The sequence below is a fragment of the Cannabis sativa genome, chromosome 3 (assembly GCF_029168945.1).
Source record: "Cannabis sativa cultivar Pink pepper isolate KNU-18-1 chromosome 3, ASM2916894v1, whole genome shotgun sequence".
NCBI lineage: Eukaryota > Viridiplantae > Streptophyta > Magnoliopsida > Rosales > Cannabaceae > Cannabis > Cannabis sativa.
Window position 1 is genome coordinate 27,491,593 of NC_083603.1, and position 25,664 is coordinate 27,517,256.

A 25,664-nucleotide genomic window follows, 5' to 3' on the forward strand; every position below is an offset into this window, starting at 1 on the left:
CAAGGTCACCATGGCTGAGTGACTTCATTCTTGGTCATGGTCGAGTGACTTCAAAGTCACTATGGCCGAGTGACTTTTCTTCTTGCCAAGGTCGAGTGAATTCAAGGTCACCATGCCCAAGTAACTTCATTCTTGGTCAGGGTCGAGTGACATCCAGGTCACTATGGCCGAGTGACTTTTCTTCTTGCCAAGGCCAAGTGACTTCAAGGTCACCATGGCCGAGTGACTTCATTCTTGGTCATGGTCGAGTGACTTCAAGGTCACTATGGTCGAGTGACTTTTCTTCTTGCCAAGACCAAGTAACTTCAAAGTCACCATGGTCGAGTGACTTCATTCTTGGTAACAGTCGAGTGACTTCAAGGTCACTATGGCCGAGTGACTTTTCTTCTTGCCAAGGCCGAGTGACTTCATTCTTTTTCATGGCTGAGTGACCTTGGCCTTGCCATGGCCGAGCGACCTCTAAAGCACATGGGCGAGTGACATCTCAAGGCTCATGGCTGAATAGTCTCTCACCAAAGCCTTAAGGTCGAGTGGCATTTCGTCAAACCCAGATTAAGTGATCACTCGAGATAGGGTTTGGTTGAGTAGCCCTGGGACATTAGCGTCGACTCAATCATTCTTTGACCAACTCTTAAAGTTGATGCCTCTCGCATCACGAGACTAATTTTTGCCTATAAGCAATCCTATCGATTTTTGAGATTAACACACACCTTAAATTCCAACCTATAATTACTAAAGTTACAATTGCCTAATTTCTATAAATATATGTTTAATTATAATTGCACAATAACTTTTTAAACTTTGTCATAATTCTAATTAGTTATTATAATTTTTATATTTAATTATGTAGTCATTAGAGAGAGAGAGAGAGAGAGAGAGAGAGAGAGAGAGAGAGAGAGAGAGAGAGAGAGAGAGAGAGAGAGAGAGAGAGAGAGAGAGAGAGAGAGAGAGAGAGAGAGTGCACAATAAAAAAAAAGGGTTGAGGTTTCAAGAGTCGACGAGGCAGAGTATGATCTTTGGATGCTCTATTTCTCGTTCAAAATATTTTTCAGCCCTCAATTTTCGGTACAATCTTTAAGCTCTCTTGATAATTTTAGCTAATTTCTACTCTTGGATTTGTAAGAAAATTACTTGGATATGTTAGAATAGTGAGAGAAAAGAAAAATCTTTCATTTGTTTTTATAAAATTAATTGAAGTTTTATATATTTTATATAATTTTCAGTCAAAAAAAAAGTTATATAAATTTTAATTTTTAATAATATTTATTTGCTTTTATTTTAATTATTATTTTATTAATCTTTTGAATAAAATTATGATTCTAATAGAATTCAATGAATTTAATTGGAATAACAGCCAAAGGAGCATGACTACAATCAAATAGTAATGAAAGTTATTATTTTCAAAAAAAAAAAAATTAATTAAAATTATGTGTAATAGTCTCAAATAATAAAAAAATTTGCCTCAAATAACCTAAGATTATATTGTTAAAATAATTTAAATTATATTGAACCCAAAATGAAATACACATTCCTTTATTTGTTTATTTATTTTTTAAAGGGATAGGTTCTTTTATTAAAATTAGAATAATTAGTAATTTTATTTTTTAAATTTTCGACAATAATGATTTCACCCATTAAAATATATGGCTTGTTAAGAATCCCTCCTAAACTTTTATATTTATAGAAATTTAGTCATTTTATTTTGTTCCCTTTCATTATTCTATTTAAATACTGACGTATTTTTGTTAATTAACAGATTTGCCCCCAAACTTTGACAATTATCAAATCGTACTCCTCAAAATAAAAATGAGAATGATTTAACATTTTATTTTGTAAATTTTAAAAAATCAATTTAGATCTTAAAAAAATATTTTGAATGATTAAGAAAATTAAAAAAGAAATTAAAATTTTAAAACTAATTAAGCGATTTCAAAAATTCATTTAGATATAAAAAAATCATATTAAAAATCAATTTTTGTAAAATCTAAATTTTACGGGAACAAGCTTGAGTCCATTTTTTTCCTCCAATAATCTAGATTTATTTAAGTAAACATAATTTTTTTTAGTTTAATTTCTAACTTTTTTCAAAATAATTTTATATTTTAATTGAATTTTTAATTATTTTTCTTTAGTTTTTAAGATACAAGTTTATAAATATAAATAAGTTTGATTTCTTTTTTTTTTTTTTTAAAAAAAAAAAAATTAGTATGTTTAAATTATTTATTAGATTTTCAATAATTTTAGTTTTGTTTTTTAAGATACGTGTTTATAAATAAAATAAAATTTGAAAATATTTTTTTCAGGAATAATTTAGATTTTTTAACTTAATATTTTTATCAGATTTTTCAATAATTTCTATTAATTTTCTTAGAATTAATAGAATATTATAATTTTTAAAATTATTTTTTTTAATAAAATAGGCAAAATTTTGTATTGGTCAAAGTTTATGGGCTAAAAATATTAACTTTTAACCGTAAAAAAAATGAAACTTAACAAAAGGGACATAATGTCATATTTTAAAGAGCAAACAAATAATGTAAAAAGTTGAGAGACCTTCTTGGTTTCTCCCTCCATCATCAATTTTTTTTTTTCAAACAACTAATTTGTGGAGTCTTACTAAATTACTAATCCTCTGATTCCACCAATTTCTAATCTATCCACCCGAAGATTCCTTCAAAATAAATAGTATAAACAAAACGAAACATGTCACGAAAAGGTTGTTCAATTCAATAATGTAAACTAAAATATAAACAAAACAATAAGGTTGTTCAATTCGAAATTCAATAATGTAAACTAATATATAAACAAAACAATAAGGTTGTTCAATTCGAGCAAAATAAAATAACATATCATTACATAAACAAGAGATAAGAAAAATTGTTCAATATATAAAAATAAACAAAACATAATATGAAATACAAAGCTTTTTAATAGAGATGCAAATAAGTGATGCAAAATTAAAATATAGTTTACTTAAGAAAAATGTACTCCAAAAGATATGTGATGTAAAACTAAAATACAGTTCAGTTAGGAAAAATGTACTCCAAGAATGTATCAAAAGGTGATTTAAATTTGGCACATAGAGAATGTTGTGCCAAACTTGGCACAATATTTGTTAGAGCATCTTGAATGAGAATACAAATAAGTGGTGGAAAGCTAAAATACAGTCCATTTAACAGAAAAATGTGCTCCAATAGTGTGCCAAAAAATGATGTAAATTTGACGCATATCAAATCTTGTGTCAAATTTGACACAACATTTACTATGATGTAAAATTTAAATCACAATAAATGCACTAATTTTATTTATATTTATGTCATTTGTATTATTTTATTAGTATATTGAACTATAACATTAATTTGTGAAGTATTTATATTATTTTTTTAGAATTATAAAATGAAAAATATAAATTGACACTTTATTTACAAAAATACCTCCATAAGGTATGGACAATATTTTATTTCTTTTATGTGCTTTTAATTATTCAAATACCTCTTACACTATCTTTTACACAATCAGACGATTGGTTGTTGTGTAAAGACCACTTAGTTTAATTTGGAAATTAGCAGATATTTAAGGTTTAATTATGATAATTATGTATAGATATTTAAATAATTATTTATGTTGTTATATTTGAATTCTGAATGCATTTTTATGTCATATAGTGAGATTTCATAATTTTGCATTTTCGGTGCCCGGCAACATGGAACGCGGTGTATGGCTCAGTAGAATCACAATCTAATATTTTAGCATAGTGGGACGGTTTATTTAGACATTGGGAATGTCGGGATTGGTCGGGAATTTAGAGTTTCCTAAAAATACCCTTAAGTGCTTTTTAACCCTTTTAGTGTGGGAGGGGCAAAATAGTCATTTTGCCCCATGAGCCTTTGTCCTTTTGTGGACTTAATATTTGATGATAATGTGATATATGTAATGTTATGTTAGCTGAAATAAAGAAAAGTTTATGCATTTTCACCATTTATTCAAAAATTGGAAATTTGGAAAAATAAGAAAGTTTCTCTCTCAAGAGCTCTCTCTCTCTCTCTCTCTCTCTCTCTCTCTCTCTCTCTCTCTCTCGGTTTTGCTTGGGGATGCTAGGGCTGGGATTTTTCTCTGTAATTCTTGTTAGTTCAACTAGTTGGTAGTGATCTTAAGCTAAGGTATGGTTCTTGAAACTTTTCTTGTTGTGTTCTTGAATTTTAAGAAAGAAAATATTTGCATGCTTGATGATTTTGATAGTAATAGCTACTGTTAGTTGTTGTTGTTGTTGTTTTCTATAGCTTAAAAATGTTTAATTGAGTGAAATAGGATAGGTTTTGATGCATCCTAGTTGTTTTTGTTCAAGTTTGGAATTTTAACTCAAAACTTAAGATTTTTATGGAGAAATGATAAATTTGTTGCTGTGCTTGTTGTAGTTGATTGCTGTTGTTTTTAGAGGCTTAATTATGCATATTTGAGTAGATTCAAGCAGGTTTTGATGAATGTTAGTGGGGTTTAACGAAGCTTGAGTTTTGAACTCAAAGCTTGGAGCTTTAATGGAAATTTTTGTATCTGTGCTTACTGGGTTGTTTTATTGCTTTGGAACTGTTATTTGGGGTATTTAGAGCAGGTCTGGAAAGTTTGAATTAGTTTGGCGTTGATTTGGTCGAGTTATGAAATTTTTAAGATTTCATGCACTAAACCGGAATTCCGGTTCAGTATGGCCTGTAGGAACCGAAATTCCGGTTGGTGTTCTGGGTTCCTCCTAGAACTGGAATTCCGGTTGTAGAACCGGTCTGCCGGTTGGGGAAAAATTGGGAACCCTAGTTCTTCCCATTTTTGTGTTGTTTAGGGTATTACCATGCTTTTTATCGATTTGGAAACTTTTAGTTTCTAGTTTAAGTCCCCGGGAAGTGATTTAGCGTGTCACTTATCAGTGTTGTGATTATTATGGTTTAGGAGCCTGTGATTCGCTGAGCAGTTCGTTCCACTCAGGTTGACCGGCACACCTGAATTCGGAATTGAGGTAAGATTAGTATAACAGTATGCATATGTATTTACATGTTTAGCGTGCATGTTAAGAAGCCTGTTAGATTACATAAGATATGTATGTTGGCTTCGTACCATCCGACAGTATCACATCGGTACGGCTAGAGTATGACTAGCGTACGGAGTATAGGCTGATATTATGGTCGATGAAACTGTACTGTTTGACTGTATCACAGGTAAGGCTAGAGTATGACTAGCGTACCGAGTATAGGCTGATATCGTAACACATCGGTAAGGCTAGAGTATGATTAGCGGCTAGAGTATGACTAGCGTACCGAGTATAGGATGTTACTCTGTCAAAAGTACCGTCGTACGAACGTTCGAGACTCAGTACCGTGTGGGACACGGGGATTAGGGTTGTGGTCAGGGGTATGGGTGTTTGATCATAACCCGGGATATATGTATGTTTTATGATTTATGCTTTTCTTACTGAGCCTGTCGACTCACAGTGCTATGTTTATGTGTAGGTAAGGGCAAGGCCAAAGCTGAGGAACCGTGAGGACGAGCAGATGAATGTTGTACATGTCGGGGCGGTTAGGCCTGGAGCGTACGATCCTCGGGACATCAGGGCTTCTGTAGTTATTCGCTGGGCGACAAGTATTTTGTAATGAATAGTAAACTTTTTGTAAAGTATTTTGTAAATGGGATCCCAAAGTATTTTGTATGAAATGTTATAAGTATTTAATTAAATAAGCAAAATTTTAATTAATCAGGATTTCCATAAACCTCGTTGTTTAGCAACGACCTGCACAGTACGTTTAAAATCACGTAAACACGCCTATGCTAGTTAGGGTGTTACATGTTGGGTGGTTGGCCAAAGGTTGCATCAGAAGAAGGTTTCAATCAGACACAAATTGCTTGGTGGTTGGCCGAAGGTTACATCAGATGAAGGTTGATGGGTGGTTTCTAGGTGATTGGCCGAAGGTTGCATGAAACGAAGGTTTCAATCAGACAAAATAACTGTTAGCAAAATATTTATGCAACTGTAATGCAACTGTTATGAAACATTAAAAATCATAACAGTATTTTCACATACATAACTCTATCTATGTTATCCCAATTTTTACACTCTGACGTGGCATCACATGATGGTGACACGTGGAACTTCGAGTATCTGCTTGGAGAGTACAGTCCGAACAGCATGTTAGAAGCGAAGCGATCAGCAATCCGCGCAAAGCGACCAACACTTAGTGAATTCAGCTTTTGCATTGTGAGTCATTAAATAAATCCCTATAACTTGGGGATCAGATTGCAGAGATATGGGAAGCTGTCCAAATCCCACGATTAGTGTATTCTGTATTTATCATGCAATCTTTCTGCCTATATCTATTGTAACGAGAAGGGAAATACTTCCTCTACAAGTTCATAGCCCTATAAATAGTGATACACACTCACTGGGCAAAGGGTCGAAAGATTTTACCTAAGAGATATTATCTGAGAATTCATATTCAGAGATATTGCTATAAGAGCTATAAGAAAAGGAACCTTTCTCCTTGTTCTTGAGTCAATACAAATAACGAGGATTAGGCTATTACCGAACTCCTTGGGGCTGAACCTCTATAAAATTCTTGTGTCTTTACATTGCTTTACTATATATCAATTTTTATATATTACTTATCGCTTACTAAATAAGACTCACTGTCGTTGGCTAAAAGCGAGGTCAACAATCTACATGTCTCTTCATGATTTAATATGAACAAATTTACCATTAGAAATTTGGAAAACAACGAAAATACACCAGGATAAACATTTTAGTATAGTATTCATGTAATTTTTTTTGGATTATACTTGGGTTGGATTGTTTGGGAACTCCAGTTCAACTTTTTGAGATCTGCATTTCATGGATCTACAAATTGAAGTCAAGACATTAGTTTTATGCAAATTAAATTGAATTTTTGGTTGAATTTTAGTTTCGCAGTAGTTTTTCTACTTTTTTTCATGAATTCGAAACAACCCTTATTTTGATTGATTCTGGTCGTCTTTTCCGGTGAAGTCACCAGAATTAATGGTAGTTCTCTTTCTGGTTGAATTTTCGTTTCAATTGCGTTGGGTTGCGCGATGGTTGCCCAAGAAACATAGTTCCTGGGTTGAAGGTGTGTGTAAGTGATATTTTTGTAATTTTTTTTATTTGGGCTGTATATGTGTTTATTTGGCCAGCTAGAAGTATTTTTGTAATATTGTTACTTTTTTTAGCTAAAATTGAAAAAAAAACCCTATTTTTTTTGTCTTACATATTAAAATAATAATAATAAATTGATAAAAAAGTTATTAGTTATAATTTTTTAATAAAAATATTAATTAGATATTAAATTTTACATCAAAATTTTGCAGTTGTGCCTTGGACCACAATACTAAATTTTGATATAAATCTACCACAAAATAATTCTTACATATCCCATTGGAAATGGTCTTATGATAAAAAATTTGCATCACCATAAATGCACAATATTATTATTAACTTTTATGTCATTTTTTATTATTTTATTAGTATATTTAGCTATAGCATTGATGATAAAATATTTCTTTATTTTTTTTTATTTTTTTACATAATAAAAAAAATAATAATATTAATGATAAATTATTATTTTTCTTTTACATATTTTCAATAAAAATATTAAATTTTGCATCAAATTTTGTGTATAGGGGTGTTCATAAAATACCTAATCTAATTCAATCCAATTTGCAAAGTATCCGCACTTTGCAGATTGTATGTTGATTGATATGCAAAAGTAACCGATCGAATCTTATCCACACATATTTATATATATATTTTTTAAAAAATTATATATACAACTTGTTGACTGGATTTTTAGCCAACCGACGCGGAGTCGTAATAAATGAGATTTAAACCAAAATCACAATAATAAATGCAATTAATAACGCCGGAATTCGCAATAAATGTAAATAAAAGACACCGGAATTTAAAGAGGTTCGGCCCCGGATGTCGGTAATAGCCTACTCCCCTTGAGTTTTATTGATCTGAGTTGCAATAGTCAAGAACAAGCTCTTGATTGTAAAGAATGAGAAATCTTTAATTTTCTAAGTGTTTCAGATTGCGGATCCCCTTCCCAGGTCATGGGTGACCCCTTATATAGGGGAGGGGGGGTCGGTGCTTCTCGCTTCAGGAGACGCGACCAACGCGGAACCGTCTCCTTGATTTTCGAAGGCGGTTGGAGTCTGATATTTAGGAAAATATCTCGCTATTTTCGTGGGTTGACAACTGTCTTTGAGCCTTTCGCGGGATTTTAACATTTGAAGGAGTCACTGATGACAAGGGTCCCTTATGGGTGTGACATGGTCGTCAACCACCTTTGAGGATTAAGCCCATACTTGGGGGTAACACCCTCGAGACTCTCGCTGAGGGGGGATGACCACTATCTTAGTTAGGTGACTCCCCCATGGTCCAACTTGAGAGAGAGAGGGGGGGTCCCCCCCCCCCCCCCCCCCCCCCCCCCCCCCCCGTTAAACCCAAGTTGGGGGGGTCCCCCCCCTTAAACCCAAGTTGGGGGGGTCCCCCCCCTTAAACCCAAGTTAGGGGGGGGTCCCCCCCTTAAACCCAAGTTTTCTTTTGGGGGGAGAAGAACAAACACCCATATTAAGGGGGCATCTCAACAGTCATGGCTTTACTCCTTCTTCATTAATTTAGTCCCGGTATTTTTGTGCCACGTGGTGCTATTCTTGACACGTCATCGTTGTCAAAATTTGGGTAAACATTTGCCCCCCAAGTTTCGAGCGGTATGACCATACGGTAGAAACTTTCTTTGTTGTTCGGGTCTTACTTCTGTTGTTGACGGCTTGGCACAGCGGCACCAAAAATACTATGCCTATACTAAAATAATTAAATTTTTTTTTCTTAAAAAAAAAAATCAAATAAATAATTCCCACTCACTAATTTTCACATTTTTACAATATAGCCCAATAATAATTTCCCAAGAAAAATAAATTACAAGAGAATAAATAAATTTCAAAGAAATATAACCATTTACAAAGAAATGACTAACAAAAATATAAAAATTTCTCATTAGCCCTCAATGGTAGTGGAGGGTTATAATAGCAATTTTGGGTTAAAAGACCCTCTTTTTGCAAAAATAAAATTCCCTATGTAAGAGAAAAAGATGACAAACCTCATCTTTTTCATTTTTTGCTCTTCATTTTTGGGGTTGGGCATCTTCTCACCATTGGAGGAGATTTTGAAGCTTTGAAGTGATTCTTGGACACTTGGTGAGATATTTCTTCACTATGGGTAAGTTTCTAACTCCTCTATAGTCATTTTTCTCATTGAAATCATGTTTTTGGTGGAATTTTTGAAACTTTTTCTTGGTTTTCTTGCTATGGCCGAATTTGACATGCTTGATTGGGATTCTTGGATTTCTTGATATAATGTGATTGTTTGAGGCTTGGGTTTTGTAGTATAGGTGATGGGCAATGTGTTTTTGGCTTTGATTTGGTTCAATTTGATGAAAAAATAAGGAAATTTGAAACTTTTAGGTTGGTGGTGTTCTTGAATGTTGAAGAACACTATGAACATGAAAAGTTTCAATTTCCCTCCATTTTTTCATCTTTGATTTTCATCAAATTGATAGAAATGTGTTTGTGGTGGTGAGCATTGATCTTGGACCCCTCTCTTTTTTTTTTTTTTGTTTTCTTTGCCCCCCCCAAGATACCCCTTTGGGGGGTTAGGGGTATCTTGGATATGTTTGCTTCAAATATTTAGAGGTTATAGTTAACCCCTTTGTGAGTCAAAGGGGGGGGGGGGGTCCCCCCTTACACCCCGAAGCCGGGGGGTCCCCCCCTACGCCCCTTTGTGAGTCGAAGGGGGGGGGGGGGTCCCCCCTTACGCCCCTTTGAGAGTCGAAAGGGGGGGTCCCCCCCTTACACCCGAAGCCGGGGTCCCCCGCCCGCCCCTTTGAGAGTCGAAGGGGGGGGGGGTCCCCCCTTACACCCCGAAGCCGGGGGGTCCCCCCCTTACGACCCGAAGCCGGGGGGTCCCCCCTTATGCCTCTTTGTGAGTCAAAGGGCGGGGGGGGCCCTTACACCTCGAAGCCGGGGGGTCCCCCCCTTACACCTCGAAGCCGGGGGATCCCCCCTTACGCCACTTTGTAAGTCGAAGGGGGGGGGGGGGTCCCCCCCTTACGCCCCTTTGAGAGTCGAAAGGGGGGGTCCCCCCCTTACACCCCGAAGCCGGGGGGTCCCCCCCTTACGCCCCTTTGAGAGTCGAAGGGGGGGGTCCCCCCCCTTACACCCCGAAGCCGGGGGGTCCCCCCCTTACGCCCCTTTGTGAGTTGAAAGGGTGGGGGGTCCCCCCTTACACCCTGAAGCCGGGGTGTTACCCCTTAATTACCCCTTGAAGGCCGGGATGACACTTTGCTATAGGCGGGGGTTGGGGGTAATATACCCCGAGACCATTTATAGGGGGTGATGCCTTGGGACGACCGTGGTGTAATTTTGCGATTTGGAGCCAATCGTTATTTTTACTTTTTACACTTAGTAAGAATACTAAGCGTTGTAATGACCATTATTGCTCCTTTCATTTAGTTGCTTAGATGGTTATCTCGCTGTAAATTTTTATTGTGCATATCTTCTCTTCTCCTTTTATTTTTGTACTAGTAGGTGAGTCCATCATGGATAGCTTACTAGCATTACTCGGTGTATTCACCTCCTCGCCTTTTCCTTTTTGCAGATGCGTTATAGCGACTATTGGGGGGGTGAACACCGAGTAGACGAAGACCTTCTTCAACTTTTGTTTGAAGATTGTCCCGCGTCGCCCCCACACAACTCGTCTGGGGACGAGGGGCTTAGTAGTGTGTCAGAGACGCCCGACCACCTCTACCGAGAGAGAATAGGCGGTGAAGCATACAACAGGCATATTTGGGAGCTTGAAAAAGGGATACGATCTTATCTGCCCCGAGAGTGGACATACACTCTTCCCTTTGGTGAGGTCAATATTCCAGTAGGGGTGCCCATCGGCCTGTCAGGGGGGTTTCCTTTGGCCGAGACTGCTATAACCACCGCAAAACTACCTACCATGCTGAACGCCATGGCTCGCACTAAAAAGAAGAGTCGGGTTAGCTCTTCTGACAGTTCCCATACGGCGGAAGTCGTTACTAAACGGAGGGTATCTGACGATGTTGAGGCTGATTCTGCCGATGGAGCCATGGAGGAGATAGTCAAAGAGTTTTAGAAATGGGTGGAAGAGGAAGCCAAGAATACCCTTTATAAAGCCGCCAAAGAGAAAGAAACAACCAAGGGTTCCCAATCAGCCACTCTCAAAATCAGTGAGTTCGCCCCTAAAGTGCTCAAGGAAGTTCGCACTTCCCGCTGCAAGACTAAGCAGACCCCCTTTGTGGCCCCTTCTAGCAGTCTCACCGAGACCCAACTCCAATATGTGGAGGAGTCGACTGTGAATGGCAAGGACTGCCGGTTAGTGCTCCCCTTTCCGAATCAGTTGGCGCATGACCCTGGGGAGGGGCTGTGTGCATGGTCCCGTCGCCATATTACTTATGGGGGGGCACTCCCCCTTCATAATTTTTTCAAAGACGTGGCTGATTATTTTGGCCTTAGTCCGGGGCAGTTTTCTCCCTTGGCCATACGAGTCCTGACTGGCATATTTGTTTTATATAAGCTAATGAGATGGAAGTGGCCAACAGGCCATGAGGTACACTATCTCTTCGATCTGAGACCGATTAACAGCGAGTATCGGTCGGGATATTACGCTTTTCAGCATGCACACAGGAATGTTAAATTCCTTCATGGTATGGAGAAATCGTCGAAGGAACATGATTTCAAAACTCTCTATTTTTTTGTGAAGGACATTGGGACTAAACACACCAAATTCCAAATGGTGGACCAATTCGAGAAGCCTTCCCCCACCATTGCCATGTACGAGAGAGCTCTTGTGTTAGCCCAATTGCCTGACTATAAGAAGGATCTAAACATTCTAACATCCCCCCGGGCGTTAGATGATTTTGGGTTCAACTTTGTCGTTACTCCTTCTAGCGGAGTGCGGGAAATCCCGCGACCCTTAGGACCTCCGCCAGTGGCACAGACGGCTATAGCGAAAAGCACTATGCCCGGGTCTGCTAAGAAAAGGCCAATTAGGGAGTGTGACCCTCTTGGTGATGATCGCTATTTGTCTTACTTATTACATTTTTTCATTATTTTGCCTGTTACTAATCATTTTTGTGTGTTTTGCAGATATGGCCGGCTTGTTGCGACAAACAACCTACCAGGAGAAAGAGGGTTCGCCTTCTACCGCCTCTCCCATGGCTCCTCCTGGTAAGGTTAGGAAGACTAACCCTCGCCTGGCTATTGATATTCACACCCCTACTGCTGGATCGCCTCCCTCATCTCGGCCGCTTCCTCCTGACTCCGCATCCGGGTCCGCCAATGATACAACCCTTATTGGTTCGACGTCCACAGGGGCCGAGTCACTTGCTGCGCTGCCCTTAGAGGGTCGTTGTCAAGCTTTATCTACGGGTTTGAAGGGGGCACATGGCCATATTGAGGGCCTTATGGACATCATGGACAAGACCATGTCTAGGCTAGATTGTTTGCCCCCTGCCCAGATCGTTGCTCTTGGATGCCGCGAGATGATTAGGGTAAGTTTCTCCTACTTGTGAAAATTCTTTCCTTTTACCATTATCTAACATTTATGTAATGATGTGTAACAGGCTGCCACCATTACTTCTTATGGTCAATCTAGGGTTCTCGCCCTACAAGAGGAGCACAACAAGCAAGGAGCAGCCTCACTCCAACTTGAACTTGATGCCCTTCGCCAGGAATACTCCCAGAAGATTCGCGATCTAGAAACTTCTGTTGAAAGGGTTACTGCTGAGAAGGGGCGTTTCAGGGGTGAGCTTGAAAGTGTTACTGCCGAGAAAGAGCGTTTCAGGGGTGAGCTTGAAAGTGTTACTTCCGAGAAAGAGCGTTTCAGGGGTGAGCTTGAAAGTGAGAAGGAGGCTCATGCGAAGGTTGTCGAGGAAAACAACATTAATGCCAAGGAGTGTGAGAAGCTAGCTGCGGAGGTGAAACAGATCGGAGACCTCTCCACCGATGTTTTCTTCAAATTCTGGCTAAACAACAAGAAAGCTGACTTTAATTATCTGGGTAAGAACATGGAAAGTATGCTATCTTATTGTCGCAATCGTGAGGAGGCAGAAACCAGGGAGAAGGCGCAGACTGCTTGCATTCAGGCCGATTCATACCTCAACTTTGGGGTTGAGGCAACAGATGACTGTCCCCTCGATGACTTACTTGATGGTTCCTATTGATGTATTTTTACTTTTACAGATTTTATGCCCACTAGTACTCTTCAGAGATTCATGACTGTCCGGGCAGTCTTTAATCCCGTAACTTTACTTTTGAGACATTTGTGTCTTTAATCTTTTTACTTGGCCATCGGGGCCTTTATCTTTATATATGGTTTTAAATGTTGACTTTTGTTTAGCGTGGGTATATATTTATAGTCAACCATTCACCACACACAAGTTGCTCAAGACATTGAGTATTGCACCGACACTCTAAAAATTTTAATATCTACTTAAGCGAGGGTGCATTTTTGCTTACTAGTCCATATATGGGTGTGGTTGCCCCCCAAGTGACTATGTAGGTTTACCTCTTGGTCACTTATCTTATGACCGGGGTGTTACCTTTAAGTGTTGGTTGCTCACTATTACCCATATATCTATGACCATTGTGAGGCTTGCAATTTGATTCAATAACAATCATACAAGCTGCGTCATTATATGAAAATAACTTGCAATTTTATTGATAAATGAAATTGGCGACAACGCCTTATTACATCACTACGTAGTAGTATGTGATTAAAACTAAAGCAAATCTAAAAGAAAAGACTAAATACTAATAAAGATTCTAAGTTACTTACGGGCACACCCTTAGCATGAGTTGTTGCTGAAAAGCAATTGTTATTGATAATATTTGCGGAGGTGTTGGCCGTTCCAATATCGGGGTACTGGTACAAGGTTCATGTTAGAGTCATACCGGCCAAGCCTATACGTGCCGGGGGGTACAACTTCTGTAACCTCGTATGGACCTTCCCAATTTGGCCCCAATACTCCTGCTGTTGGGTCTTTAGTGTTGGCCAAGACTCTGCGTAGTACTAGGTCTCCTACCTTGAAGCTTCTTTCCTTAACTTTTGAATTAAAGTATCTGGCTACTTTTTGTTGGTATGCTGCTAACCGTATTTGTGAGGCTTCCCTACGATTTTCCAATAGGTCCAACGATTCATTCATCATCTGGTGATTACTGACTTGGTTGTATGTCACTCGTCGGTGGGAGGGTGGGTCTAGCTCGACCGGTATCATCGCATCATACCCATAAGCAAGGGCAAAGGGGGTATCACCAGTAGCTGTTCTTTCTGTTGTCCTATATGACCACAAAACTTCGGGTAATTGCTCTGGCCAGCTTCCTTTCGCTTCTTCGAGTCTTTTTTTCAAGGTGTCTTTTAAGGTCTTATTCACCGCCTCTACCTGCCCGTTTGACTAGGGGTGCGAGACCGCTGAGAAGCTCTTTACTATGCCATGCTTAATACAGAAATTTGTGAACAGGACACTGTCAAACTGGGTACCGTTGTCAGATACCAATTTATGGGGTAATCCAAACCTACATATAATGTTCTTGACCACAAAGTCAAGCACCTTCTTGGATGTTATAGTTGCTAGGGGTTCGGCTTCTGTCCACTTTGTGAAGTAATCGACTGCTACTACCGCATATTGCACTCCTCCTTTGCCCTTAGGCAACTGACCGATCAAGTCTATACCCCAAATAGCGAAGGGCCATGGACTCTGCATTTGCGTTAGCTCGTTGGGTGGAGCCCTTGGTATTTTTGCAAACTTTTGACATTTTTCACACCTTCGAACATACTCCATGGAGTCTTCTATCATGGTTGGCCAGAAGAATCCTTGCCTCAGTACCTTCTTGGATAAGCTTTGCCCCCCAGCGTGATTACCGCAAAAACCTTCATGGACTTCTTCCATTAGTCGTTGGGCTTGGTCTTGATGTACACATCGTAGTAGGGGCATTGAGTACCCTCGCCGATACATGACACCATCAATGATTAGGTACCGGGTGGCCTTCCTTCTCATTTTCTTTGCCTCGTTTTTGTTTGTGGGCAATGTCCCTTGTTCTAAGTAAGCGGCTATGGGGGTCATCCACGATTGAGTTGTATCGAGTAGGAGTACTTCTTCTTTAGTGTGGATGCTTGGCTCGGGTAAGTATTCTATTGGCACAAGGCTGGCTTTATCTATCTTTTCACTTGTTGCCAACCTTGCCAAGGCATCAGCGGTAGCATTCTCTTCTCGTGGTATTTGTTGAATGGTGTACCCTTCCAGTTGGGCAAGCAAGTCTTGTATTTTGCTAAGGTAGGCCATCATTTTTTCTCCTCTAGCCATGTACTCTCCCAAAACTTGATTTACAACCAGCTGGGAGTCGCTGTAAATGTCTAAGTGTCTGGCCTTCAGCTCTTTTGCTAGTTTCAGACCGGCAATTAATGCTTCATACTCGGCTTCATTGTTTGAGGCAGGGAAACCAAAGCGAATGGCCGTGTGAATTCGTTGTCCCTCCGGTGTTGTTAGGGTGATCCCCGCTCCTGATGACTGGTCGGTAGAAGAACCATCAACTTGTAGCTTCCAGGTTTCACCGGGGTAGTCTTGGTTTTCATTTTTCTCGGAGTTATGGACGTGTGGTTCAGGTGAATCGCTCAGGTCAGGCCTTTGGACGTCACTGGTTATTGTTGGTTGGTCGCCCTCTTGCGTTCCGGTCCACTCGGCTACAAAGTCAGCCAGGGCCTGCCCTTTAATAGCCAATCTTGGCTGATACGTTATGTCATATTGCCCTAACTCTATTGCCCATTTAAGGAGGCGTCCCGATGTATCGGGTTTTTGTAGCACCTGGCGTAAGGGTTGGTCAGTGAGTACCATAATGGGATGAGCCTGAAAGTAGGGTCGAAGCTTCTTGGATGCTAAGATAAGGCAGTATGAAAGCTTTTCTATGAAGGGGTATCTACACTCTACCCCAATCAGCCTTTTGCTCACATAGTAGACTGGGTGTTGTGCTCTATCTTCCTCCCTTACCAAGACTGCACTAACTGCATGTTCTGTTACTGCTAGGTATAAGCTTAACCCTTCACCATCTAGGGGTTTTGAAAGAACTGGAGGCTGGGATAATTGTTGCTTTAAAGCTCGAAAGGCATTTTCGCATTCCTCAGTCCATTCAAATTTTTTGTTACCCCTTAGGATGTTGAAGAAAGGGACACATTTGTCGGTTGATTTGGAGACGAATCTACTCAAAGCGGCGATTCAGCCTGTTAAGCTTTGGACGTCTTTAACTTTAGTTGGGGACTTCATGTCGATCAATGCCTTTATCTTTTCTGGATTAGCCTCGATGCCCCTAGAGTTCACTATGAATCCAAGGAACTTTCCCGAGCTTACTCCGAAAGAACACTTAAGAGGATTGAGCTTCATTCGGTATTGTCTTAGGATCTCAAAGCATTCTTTTAAATCTTCGATGTGCCCTTGGGCTTTCTTAGACTTGACCAGCATGTCATCAACATAGACCTCCATGTTTTTGCCTATTTGCTCTTTAAACATCCGGTTGACCAACCTTTGGTAGGTGGCTCCAGCGTTTTTCAAGCCAAACGGCATCACTTTGTAGCAATACAAGCCGACGTCCGTTCGAAAGCTTGTATGTTCTTGGTCAGGTGGGTGCATGCTTATCTGATTATACCCTGAGTACGCATCCATGAAAGTTAGAATTTCATGGCCGGCTGTTGCGTCTACCAATTGATCGATTCTCGGTAAAGGAAAACAATCTTTTGGGCATGCTTTGTTTAAGTCTGTAAAGTCAATGCACACCCTCCAGGTGCCATTTGGCTTTGGAACTAGTACAGGGTTCGATACCCAGACTGGGTAGTAGGCCTCTTTGATGAAGTCGTTGTTCCATAGTTTTTCCACCTCTTCCTTCAATGCCTTGGCCCTTTCTTTGTCGAGTAGCCTTCTTTTTTGTTGAACTGGCTTGACGTTTTCGACATCGATGTTTAAAGCATGACTTATCACGGTGGGGCTTATTCCCTCCATGTCCTCGTGTGACCAAGCGAAGACATCTTGGTTTTCCCTTAAGAACTGGATCAAAGCGGATCTTATGTCCTCAGGAAGGTTTTTCCCGATCTTGATTAATTTGGATGGTTGTTTGGGGTCTAATGGCATTTCTTCCAATTCTTCAATCGGACCAACCCCTGTATCAATGTCCCCAAAACGGGGATCAATGTCTTCGACCCCGTTTTGGGCGAGCCTTCATTGTTGAGAACTACTCGCCGTAGCTTTGAGGGATTTGGCTGCTTTCTCCTTGGTTGCGATGGATAGGTTGTAACACTCTCGTGCTACTATTTGATTGCCCTTCAAGTAGCCAATTCCACCCTTGGTAGGAAACTTGACGAGGAGGTGAAAGATAGAAGTGACTGCTTTCAGGTCATACAGGGTTGGGCGACCGATTAAGGCGTTGTAGGGAGATATTGTATCCAATACCACGAATAAGGCCATGATAGTGACACTCTTGGGGGCTGTTCCCACTGTCAATGGTAACTTAATAAGTCCAGCCGGTGCCATACCACTTCCTGTGAATCCATAGATGAGATGTTCGCAGGGCTCTAAATCCTTTGCTCCCAAACCCATCCTTTCCAATGAGGACTTGAAGAGGATATTGGCTGATGACCCATTATCAATCATTATCCTTGCCACAATCATATTGGCGATTTGTACCTCTACTACCAAGGGGTCGTTGTGTGGGTATCGAACGTGTTTGGTGTCCTCTTCAGAGAACGTGATTAACTCATGTTCATAACGAGGTTGCTTGGGAGCTCGCTCTTGGACAGCCAACACATCGTTACCCAGTTCATGTCGCAGAGACCGAGCGTACTTCTCTCGGGACTTTCCGGAGTTCCCCGCAAGGTGAGGTCCTCCAGATATAATGTCCAAACGGCCCGTAACGGGGGGAGGTAACAATTGTTGGTCATCTCCAACTGCTTGTTGTTGTTGTTGTCGTTGGGGCCGGTCATTGTCCCGTCGTACATATCTTTTCAAGTTGGGGTTGTTTTGTCTTATGAGAAACTCTATTTCCTCCTTCAGATTATTGCACTCATCGGTGTCATGACCGTAGTCATTGTGGAATCGACAAAACTTGTTCATGTCGCGTTTGCTAATGTCCTTTCTCATGGGATAAGGTTTGCGGTACGGTACCACTGAGTGAGTTGCATTGTAGATATTTTCTCTTGTGTCCAGGAGCAGGCTATAGGTGGTGAACCTTGGAATTGGATCTCGCCTGGGTGGCTCGGGGGTATTCTTTAGTCTTTTGTTATCATTGTTGTTACCGCCATTACTGTTATTCCCTCTCTTACCATTGTTGGAGCCATTCCTAGCGTTACCCCCTTGAGAGCTTTGACTATTTGAGCTTGTTCCGTTTTTTTTATTCTTAGTGTGGTTGAAGTTTTTAGCGTTTCGCTCGGCTTCTTCCAATTTAATAAACTCATCTGCTCTGTCAAGAAAGTCTCTCATAGTATGGGTTGGTTTCCGCCTTGTATCTTTCCATAGCCGACTTCCCACAAGGATGCCCCCCATGATGGCGGCCCGCTTGCCATCATCGCTTAGATTTTTTACTTTGGTTGCCTCTTGCATAAAACGTTGAATGTAGTCTTTTAGTGGCTCATCGGGCTTCTGCTTGATGGCGACTAAGTCACCCAACTCTGCTGGTATCTGTCGGGCTGAAGAGAATTGGGTGTAAAATAACCCCTCAAATTCATCCCAAGAAGTAATTCTTCCTGGGGGTAGTTTAGTAAACCATTGTTGCGCCGTGTCCGTGAGGGTTGCAGGGAAAATTCGACACCTAAGGTCATCCCTGATTCCTTGAAGGTCCATCTGGATTTTGAAGTTCTCCACATGAGTTAATGGGTCTTCACTACCCGTGTACTTGCAAGTGGGCATCTTGAACTTGGCTGGAATAGGGAGGTCATTAATCATTTGGGAGAAGGCAGACCCTCTCCTCCTTTCGAGGTCCAAATCAGTGGGTTTTGGTGCGGTAAGGTCCTTGACCAATCGAGTTAACTCGTCCAACCGAGCCTGGATCACCGGATCTGTGGCTGGTTGAGGTTGAGCAATATTGGCACCAACATTCGCTTGGTCCCCTTGGTCTGGCTCAGGTGGGTTCACTATGTTGGAACCGCGATTGTCTCTATTTCTGTTGAGGTCGTCTCGCAGGTCTCTACCCCTTCGGGGGCCTACTCGTTCAAAAACTGACCCAGTTCTTGGCCTCCCTCCAGCGTTCTGACTATCAGCCCTTCCATTAGCCGGGGGTGGTACTTGGTCATTCCTGCCCCTTTGGGGTGGATTTTCAGGTTGATGTTGCCTATTAGGGGCATACGGCCCTCTAGCTTGATAACCCCCCATCTCATGATTTGGCTGGTTGTTAGCCCGACTTTCAGCTTCATCATCTCCATGACCATCAGGGTAGTCTGGATGGTAGTCACTGTTTACCTCAGGGTCTTCTCTTCTCCCTCTGGGCCTACTATTTCTTGGGCGATCATTGCCATCTCGTGGTTGGCCACGTTGATCACGGGGTTGCCATTCCCTACGCTGGGGTGTCCTTCCACTATTTCTGCTACGATCACCATTATTGTTTCTAGAGTTTCCTCCACCACTCCGCCTTAGACGGACATTGTGGGAGTCATCGCGTCCCATATGATGGCCGGGTAAGACTTGCTCATCAACCGGGGGTGGTCGGTTATTATTGCGGGGAACCCTGTTGGAGGGGTGACTTCTAGTCCTTTCTTGATTCCTTGGGCGCTCTTCAGGTCCATAGACCACCCTCTCCCTATGGTTCCTTGGGGTAGGGACCTCCCGAGGGTAGGTTTGAGGTACCTGTTGATTGTTGGCATCAGTACCCATCCCTTGAGTGTTTTGGTTGAAGTAGCTACGTATTAAGTCAGCAGCCTCTTGGGTGCGACGATCTTGGTCGTCTTGGCGCCTCCTCATCTCACGAGCATGATCTTCGAGCCAAGATTGGAATTCTCTCCTTTGATTAGCAAGACTTTCAGTCAGGGCCTCTCGAGTTTGATTTTGCTCTTGAGATCTTCGGGTTAACACCATTTTTCCCGGGGAAAAACTTGAAGATTTTGGCTAAAGCTCTCAATGAAAGCACCAAAATGTTGACTGGATTTTTAGCCAACCGACGCGGAGTCGTAATAAATGAGATTTAAACCAAAATCACAATAATAAATGCAATTAATAACGCCGGAATTCGCAATAAATGTAAATAAAAGACACCGGAATTTAAAGAGGTTCGGCCCCGGATGTCGGTAATAGCCTACTCCCCTTGAGTTTTATTGATCTGAGTTGCAATAGTCAAGAACAAGCTCTTGATTGCAAAGAATGAGAAATCTTTAATTTTCTAAGTGTTTCAGATTGCGGATCCCCTTCCCAGGTCATGGGTGACCCCTTATATAGGGGAGGGGGGTCGGTGCATCTCGCTTCAGGAGACGCGACCAACGCGGAACCGTCTCCTTGATTTTCGGAGGCGGTTGGAGTCTGATATTTAGCAAAATATCCCGCTATTTTCGTGGGTTGACAACTGTCTTTGAGCCTTTCGCGGGATTTTAACATTTGAAGGAGTCACTGATGACAAGGGTCCCTTATGGGTGTGACATGGTCGTCAACCACCTTTGAGGATTAAGCCCATACTTGGGGGTAACACCCTCGAGACTCTCGCTGAGGGGGGATGACCACTATCTTAGTTAGGTGACTCCCCCATGGTCCAACTTGAGAGAGAGAGGGGGTCCCCCCCCCCCCCCCCCCCCCCCCTTAAACCCAAGTTGGGGGGGGTCCCCCCCTTGAATCTAAGTTGGGGGGGGTCCCCCCCTTAAACCCAAGTTGGGGGGGGTCCCCCCCTTAAACCCAAGTTAGGGGGGGGTCCCCCCCTTAAACCCAAGTTTTCTTTTGGGGGGAGAAGAACAAACACCCATATTAAGGGGGCATCTCAACAGTCATGGCTTTACTCCTTCTTCATTAATTTAGTCCCGGTATTTTTGTGCCACGTGGTGCTATTCTTGACACGTCATCGTTGTCAAAATTTGGGTAAACACAACTAATATTTTAATAAAAAATAGTAATTTAAGAATCTAATACATATGATATAAAATATACTTTAAAACTTAATAAATTAATTTAAAACAAAATTAATTTTTTTATACATACAATTCTTTTCTTCCTTTAAATTTCTCATTTTATATATTTGAATTTATTATAAAGACATAAAAAAGGTTAAATACTATTTTAGACCCCGTGTTTTGTAAAAGTTACCAATTGGACCATCTATTTTGTTAAATGACAAAATGGACCCTATATTATCTAAAATGGTAAAAATAGGACCCTGAGCTCAATTTTCAACAATTATATATTTTTAATATAAACAATTTTAAGACAATTTTTAATACGAACATATACATAAAATTTAACCAGTTTTGTCATAACATCTTTAGATCATATTATCATTAATTTTTTTTTGAGAAAAAATTAGTTCAGGGTCCTATTTACAATTATGAAAAACATAGGGTCTATTTTATAATTTAACAAAATAAATGGTCCAATTTTTAACTTTTGCAAAACACAGGGTCCAAAATAATATTATAATTTATTTTGTTGTTAGTTATGTAAAAAAATACTTTTAATAAATATTAAATAACTTAATATCAAAAAGTAACTAATTCAAAGTAATTGATCTAATTGTAGATTGGATTGGATTTGAACTATTGTGCGAATTTGTTCACAAATATAAAATTTGTACTTAGTGTTGATCGAATGCATTATTAATAAAACAATATTACTGAATTAGATTAACACTCCTAATTATAAACTGGAATACAATAATGTTAAAAATTAATGTAAATATATCACAATATATATATTTTTTTTCGGGGCAAATATAGCCATAATTTTTGGATGAGATGGGCTTATTTTTCCTTATTTCATACTCATAATTGTTGTACCACCCATCGTAGTGGATAACTTCTGCCTTTAAAGCTCAATTTGTAAGTAGCTCGGAAAAAGGAAACAATTGGAAAAAAAAAAAGTTAAAAAAGAAATAAAATAATTGATTTCTTGTAACCTACATTTCCTGCGTATAGTAATCCTTGGCATGTGTAACATAATTAATGAGCAGTACTACTAATTATAGCACTTGAAAGCCCTAATAATTCACTACTCATTTTTGTAGCCAAAAACAAAAAAAAACAAAAATAAAAACAAAAGAAAAACACAGGACACATTTCAGTTGTTGTCACTACACCTCACATATATTAAAGAATCTCTACATATATATAAGTATATATAAACAATTAAATGAGATGAGAGATGTGTGATCCTCAACTACTTTCATTGCCAATTTATTTTCTTCAGCTTTTGACTTTATATTAATACAAATTGATAGTTAGATTCAATTTGATGAAATTGTGTATTTCATAACGTGGCATGTAGAATCATGTTGGCTGGCCAACAAACCAAGTCTATTTCAAAGTCAAACTTATTCAAATATTAATGCATTGCATCAAATTTTAAGAACAATTATTAATTTGCCAAAAATAATAGATGGTTAGTATTAATTTAAATAATTCAATAGTTGTTGAAAATATAAAAATAAGAGATAATGAAATTTAAGCCATCAAAGTGTGTAAAAAATTTACAACTAATGTAGCTAACCATTGAATAACTCTGTTCATATATCCTACCAAAAGTTAAAAAGAACTCTGTTGTGGCTGTTCTATGTATTTTAGTACAAAAACTACAAGGACCACTGAGCTAAAAATATATTTTTGAATATATTCACACTAGCATAAATAAGCTCGAAATAATAATAAAAAAAAAAACGAATAAGAAATTTGAATAGATTAAGAACCATAACTCGAGAATTATGCCTTAAAATTTTAATTTAGTACTAAACTTAATAATTCCCCCTCCCAAAAAAAGATAACCACTTGAATTTTATGCAAAATAAAAAAGGGGTGTTATGTAAAACCTCACATCATTTTGAGGTTTTACACACCCCAAATGAGACAAATAGAATTTTACTGTAGCAAATAACTATTTTGCTTAGAATTGCAAGTTTTGCAACCGGATAGTACCTATTGATTGGTGAGAGAAATAATATTTTAATGGATTTATTTGTTTTGCAATTTAACTTTTAAATTTGAGTGATATAATTGTAAAATATTATTTTTTTTGGTGATATGTGTTTTTGATGAATCAAAATGTATTGTTTGCAAATGATCATGTTGTAACACCCTAACTATCTTAGGCGTATTACGTGATTTTTAAACGTACTGTACAGCTCGTTGCTAATCAACGAGGTTTATGGAAAAACGTGATTAATTAAAATTTTGCTTTTTAATTAAACTTATAAACCATATTATAAAAGTCTCGGGATCCCGATTTATAAAATCATTTACAAACGTTTTAACTGTTTAACTTTTACATCAAAATAAAGTCGTCTAACGACCAATTACAAAAAAACTCAGCCTTGCTGTCCCGAGGATCGTACGCTCCAGGCCTAACCGCCCCGACATGTACAATCTCATAAGCTCGCTCACGGTCCATCAGCTACAGCCTTGCCTTTACCTACACATGAACATAAACTGTGAGTCGACAGACTCAGTAAGAAAAGCATAATAATATCATACATAAAACTAACTGCCGTGTCCAACACGATGCGAGTCCCGCCTTGCCATGTCCAACATGGTGCGAGCTACTACCGCCATGTCCAACATGGTGCGAGTTTTGAACGTTCGGGGGACGGTACTATTGACAAGTATCCTCTGATCGGTCGAGCCGGTCATACTCCATTCTTGGTCATACTCCGGCTGTCTGCCGACGGGATAGGTCAATAATCTTGAACCACCAACCAAGTGTCGGCTGATCGGTCGAGCCGGTCATACTCATTCTTGGTCATACTCCGGCTGTACTGGCGTGACAGGGTTGGATGGTTCGAAGCCTAAATACATAACTAATGTAATCTAGCAGGCTTCCTACATGCACGCTAAACATGTAATCTACATATGCATACGTTATACTAATCTTACTCGGATTCCAATTTCGGGTGTCTTAGGTCAACCCGACCGGAACCGAAGCCGAGCGGCGGATTGCGGCTCCTAAACCATAAAAATCACAACGCTATAAGTGACACGCTAAATCACTTCCCGGGGACTAAAACTTGGAACTAAAAGTTTCCCTATCGATAAAAAGCATGGCAATACCCCTAAAAACCTAAAAACGAGGAAAACTAGGGTTCGGAAAAATTCCCCAACCGAATTAGGTTACGGGAATGCTTGAACCCCCATCCGGAATTCCAGATGCACAACCGGAATTCCGGTTCCTCGCAGGCAGCCAACTAAAAATCCCATAACTCGACCAATTCAACCCCAATTGGTCCCAAACTTTCCAGACCTGTTCTAAACTATCCCTAGAACAAATCCAAGGCATCAAAACCACCCAGAAAACACATATACAAAAATCACCATTAAAGACCAAGCTTTGAGTTCCAAAACTCAAACTTGGTTAAATCCACTAACATGCATCCTAACCTAGTTAATTCTACTTAACTAAGCATAATAACACCTCTGAAAACATACAAGAACATCCAGCAATTCACAGAAACAAAATATAACATTTCTTTCAAAAATTCACATATTTTACATAGAAAAACCAAAGCTTTACTCAACCTAACTATCATGCTTCAAAACAACCTAAATAACCTTAATCTAACAAGCTTTAACCTCTGAATTTAAGAACTAATTCACAGCAGCAACAACATTCCACAATCATGCATGCATCAACTATTTTCCACATATTTTTCCAAGAAAACAAAGGAAGGGAACTAGGAAACACATACCACAACAAGAGATCACTAGAGTTTTGCAAATCAAGCTTGAATCACCACAAAAATCCAGCTCCAAGCACCCCAAGTTTCAGCCGAAAAGAGAGAGAGAAAAGAGAGTGTTTTTGCTTTGGAAAAATTCTATTTTCAACACTTAGCCTAATTTTGTGAAAATGAAAGAATTAAACATATTTACCCACTTATCCCACTTTATTTCAGCCAACAAATAATTAAAATAAACAATTAATTTTTCAAATAAAAGCCACTAAAAGACAAAACACTAATGGGGCAAAAAGACCATTTTGCCCCTTCACCACAAAATCACATAAATCATACATAAGGGGTATTTTTGGGAAATTCTAAATTCCCGGCCATTCCCGACATTCCCAATGTCTAAAACCCGTCCCCCAAATTACTAACATACTAAGTCGTGATTTCTACTGAGCCAAACGCCGAGTTCCAAAATACCGGACACCGGAAATGCGAAATATAAAAACTACTGATGACATAATCATGCATTTCTGAATTCCATAAATAACAGTAATAAATTATTTAAATAGCTATAAATAATTTCATAATTAAACATAAACAACTGCTAATTTCCAAATTAGCTAAGCGGGCTTTACAACTATCCCCCCCTTAAAAGGATTTCGTCCCCGAAATCTAACCTGAATAACTCTGGATATTGAGCTCTCATATCTGACTCTAGC

The 25,664-nt window shown here is 39.5% G+C and overlaps 3 protein-coding genes across 3 annotated transcripts; 2 read left to right on the forward strand and 1 right to left on the reverse strand.

Moving 5' to 3' along the window:
• The first annotated feature begins 9,156 nt into the window (after nucleotides 1-9,156).
• Nucleotides 9,157-11,665, forward strand: LOC133035698 (uncharacterized). The gene is made up of 2 exons (XM_061111807.1): nucleotides 9,157-9,271; nucleotides 10,709-11,665. The coding sequence occupies exon 2, from the start codon at nucleotides 10,709-10,711 to the stop codon at nucleotides 11,207-11,209; it is 501 nt and encodes a 166-aa protein (XP_060967790.1). The 5' UTR covers nucleotides 9,157-9,271; the 3' UTR covers nucleotides 11,210-11,665.
• Nucleotides 11,654-13,298, forward strand: LOC133036003 (uncharacterized). Its single transcript, XM_061112469.1, has 3 exons — nucleotides 11,654-12,143; nucleotides 12,223-12,626; nucleotides 12,699-13,298. Exons 1-3 carry the CDS (start codon nucleotides 11,654-11,656, stop codon nucleotides 13,296-13,298), a joined length of 1,494 nt encoding a protein of 497 aa, XP_060968452.1.
• A 654-nt stretch (nucleotides 13,299-13,952) lies between these two features.
• LOC133036004 (uncharacterized) lies at nucleotides 13,953-15,965 on the reverse strand. Its single transcript, XM_061112470.1, has 2 exons — nucleotides 14,593-15,965; nucleotides 13,953-14,412 (listed from the first exon to the last, which is right to left on the reverse strand). Exons 1-2 carry the CDS (start codon nucleotides 15,963-15,965, stop codon nucleotides 13,953-13,955), a joined length of 1,833 nt encoding a protein of 610 aa, XP_060968453.1.
• Nucleotides 15,966-25,664: the final 9,699 nt, after the last annotated feature.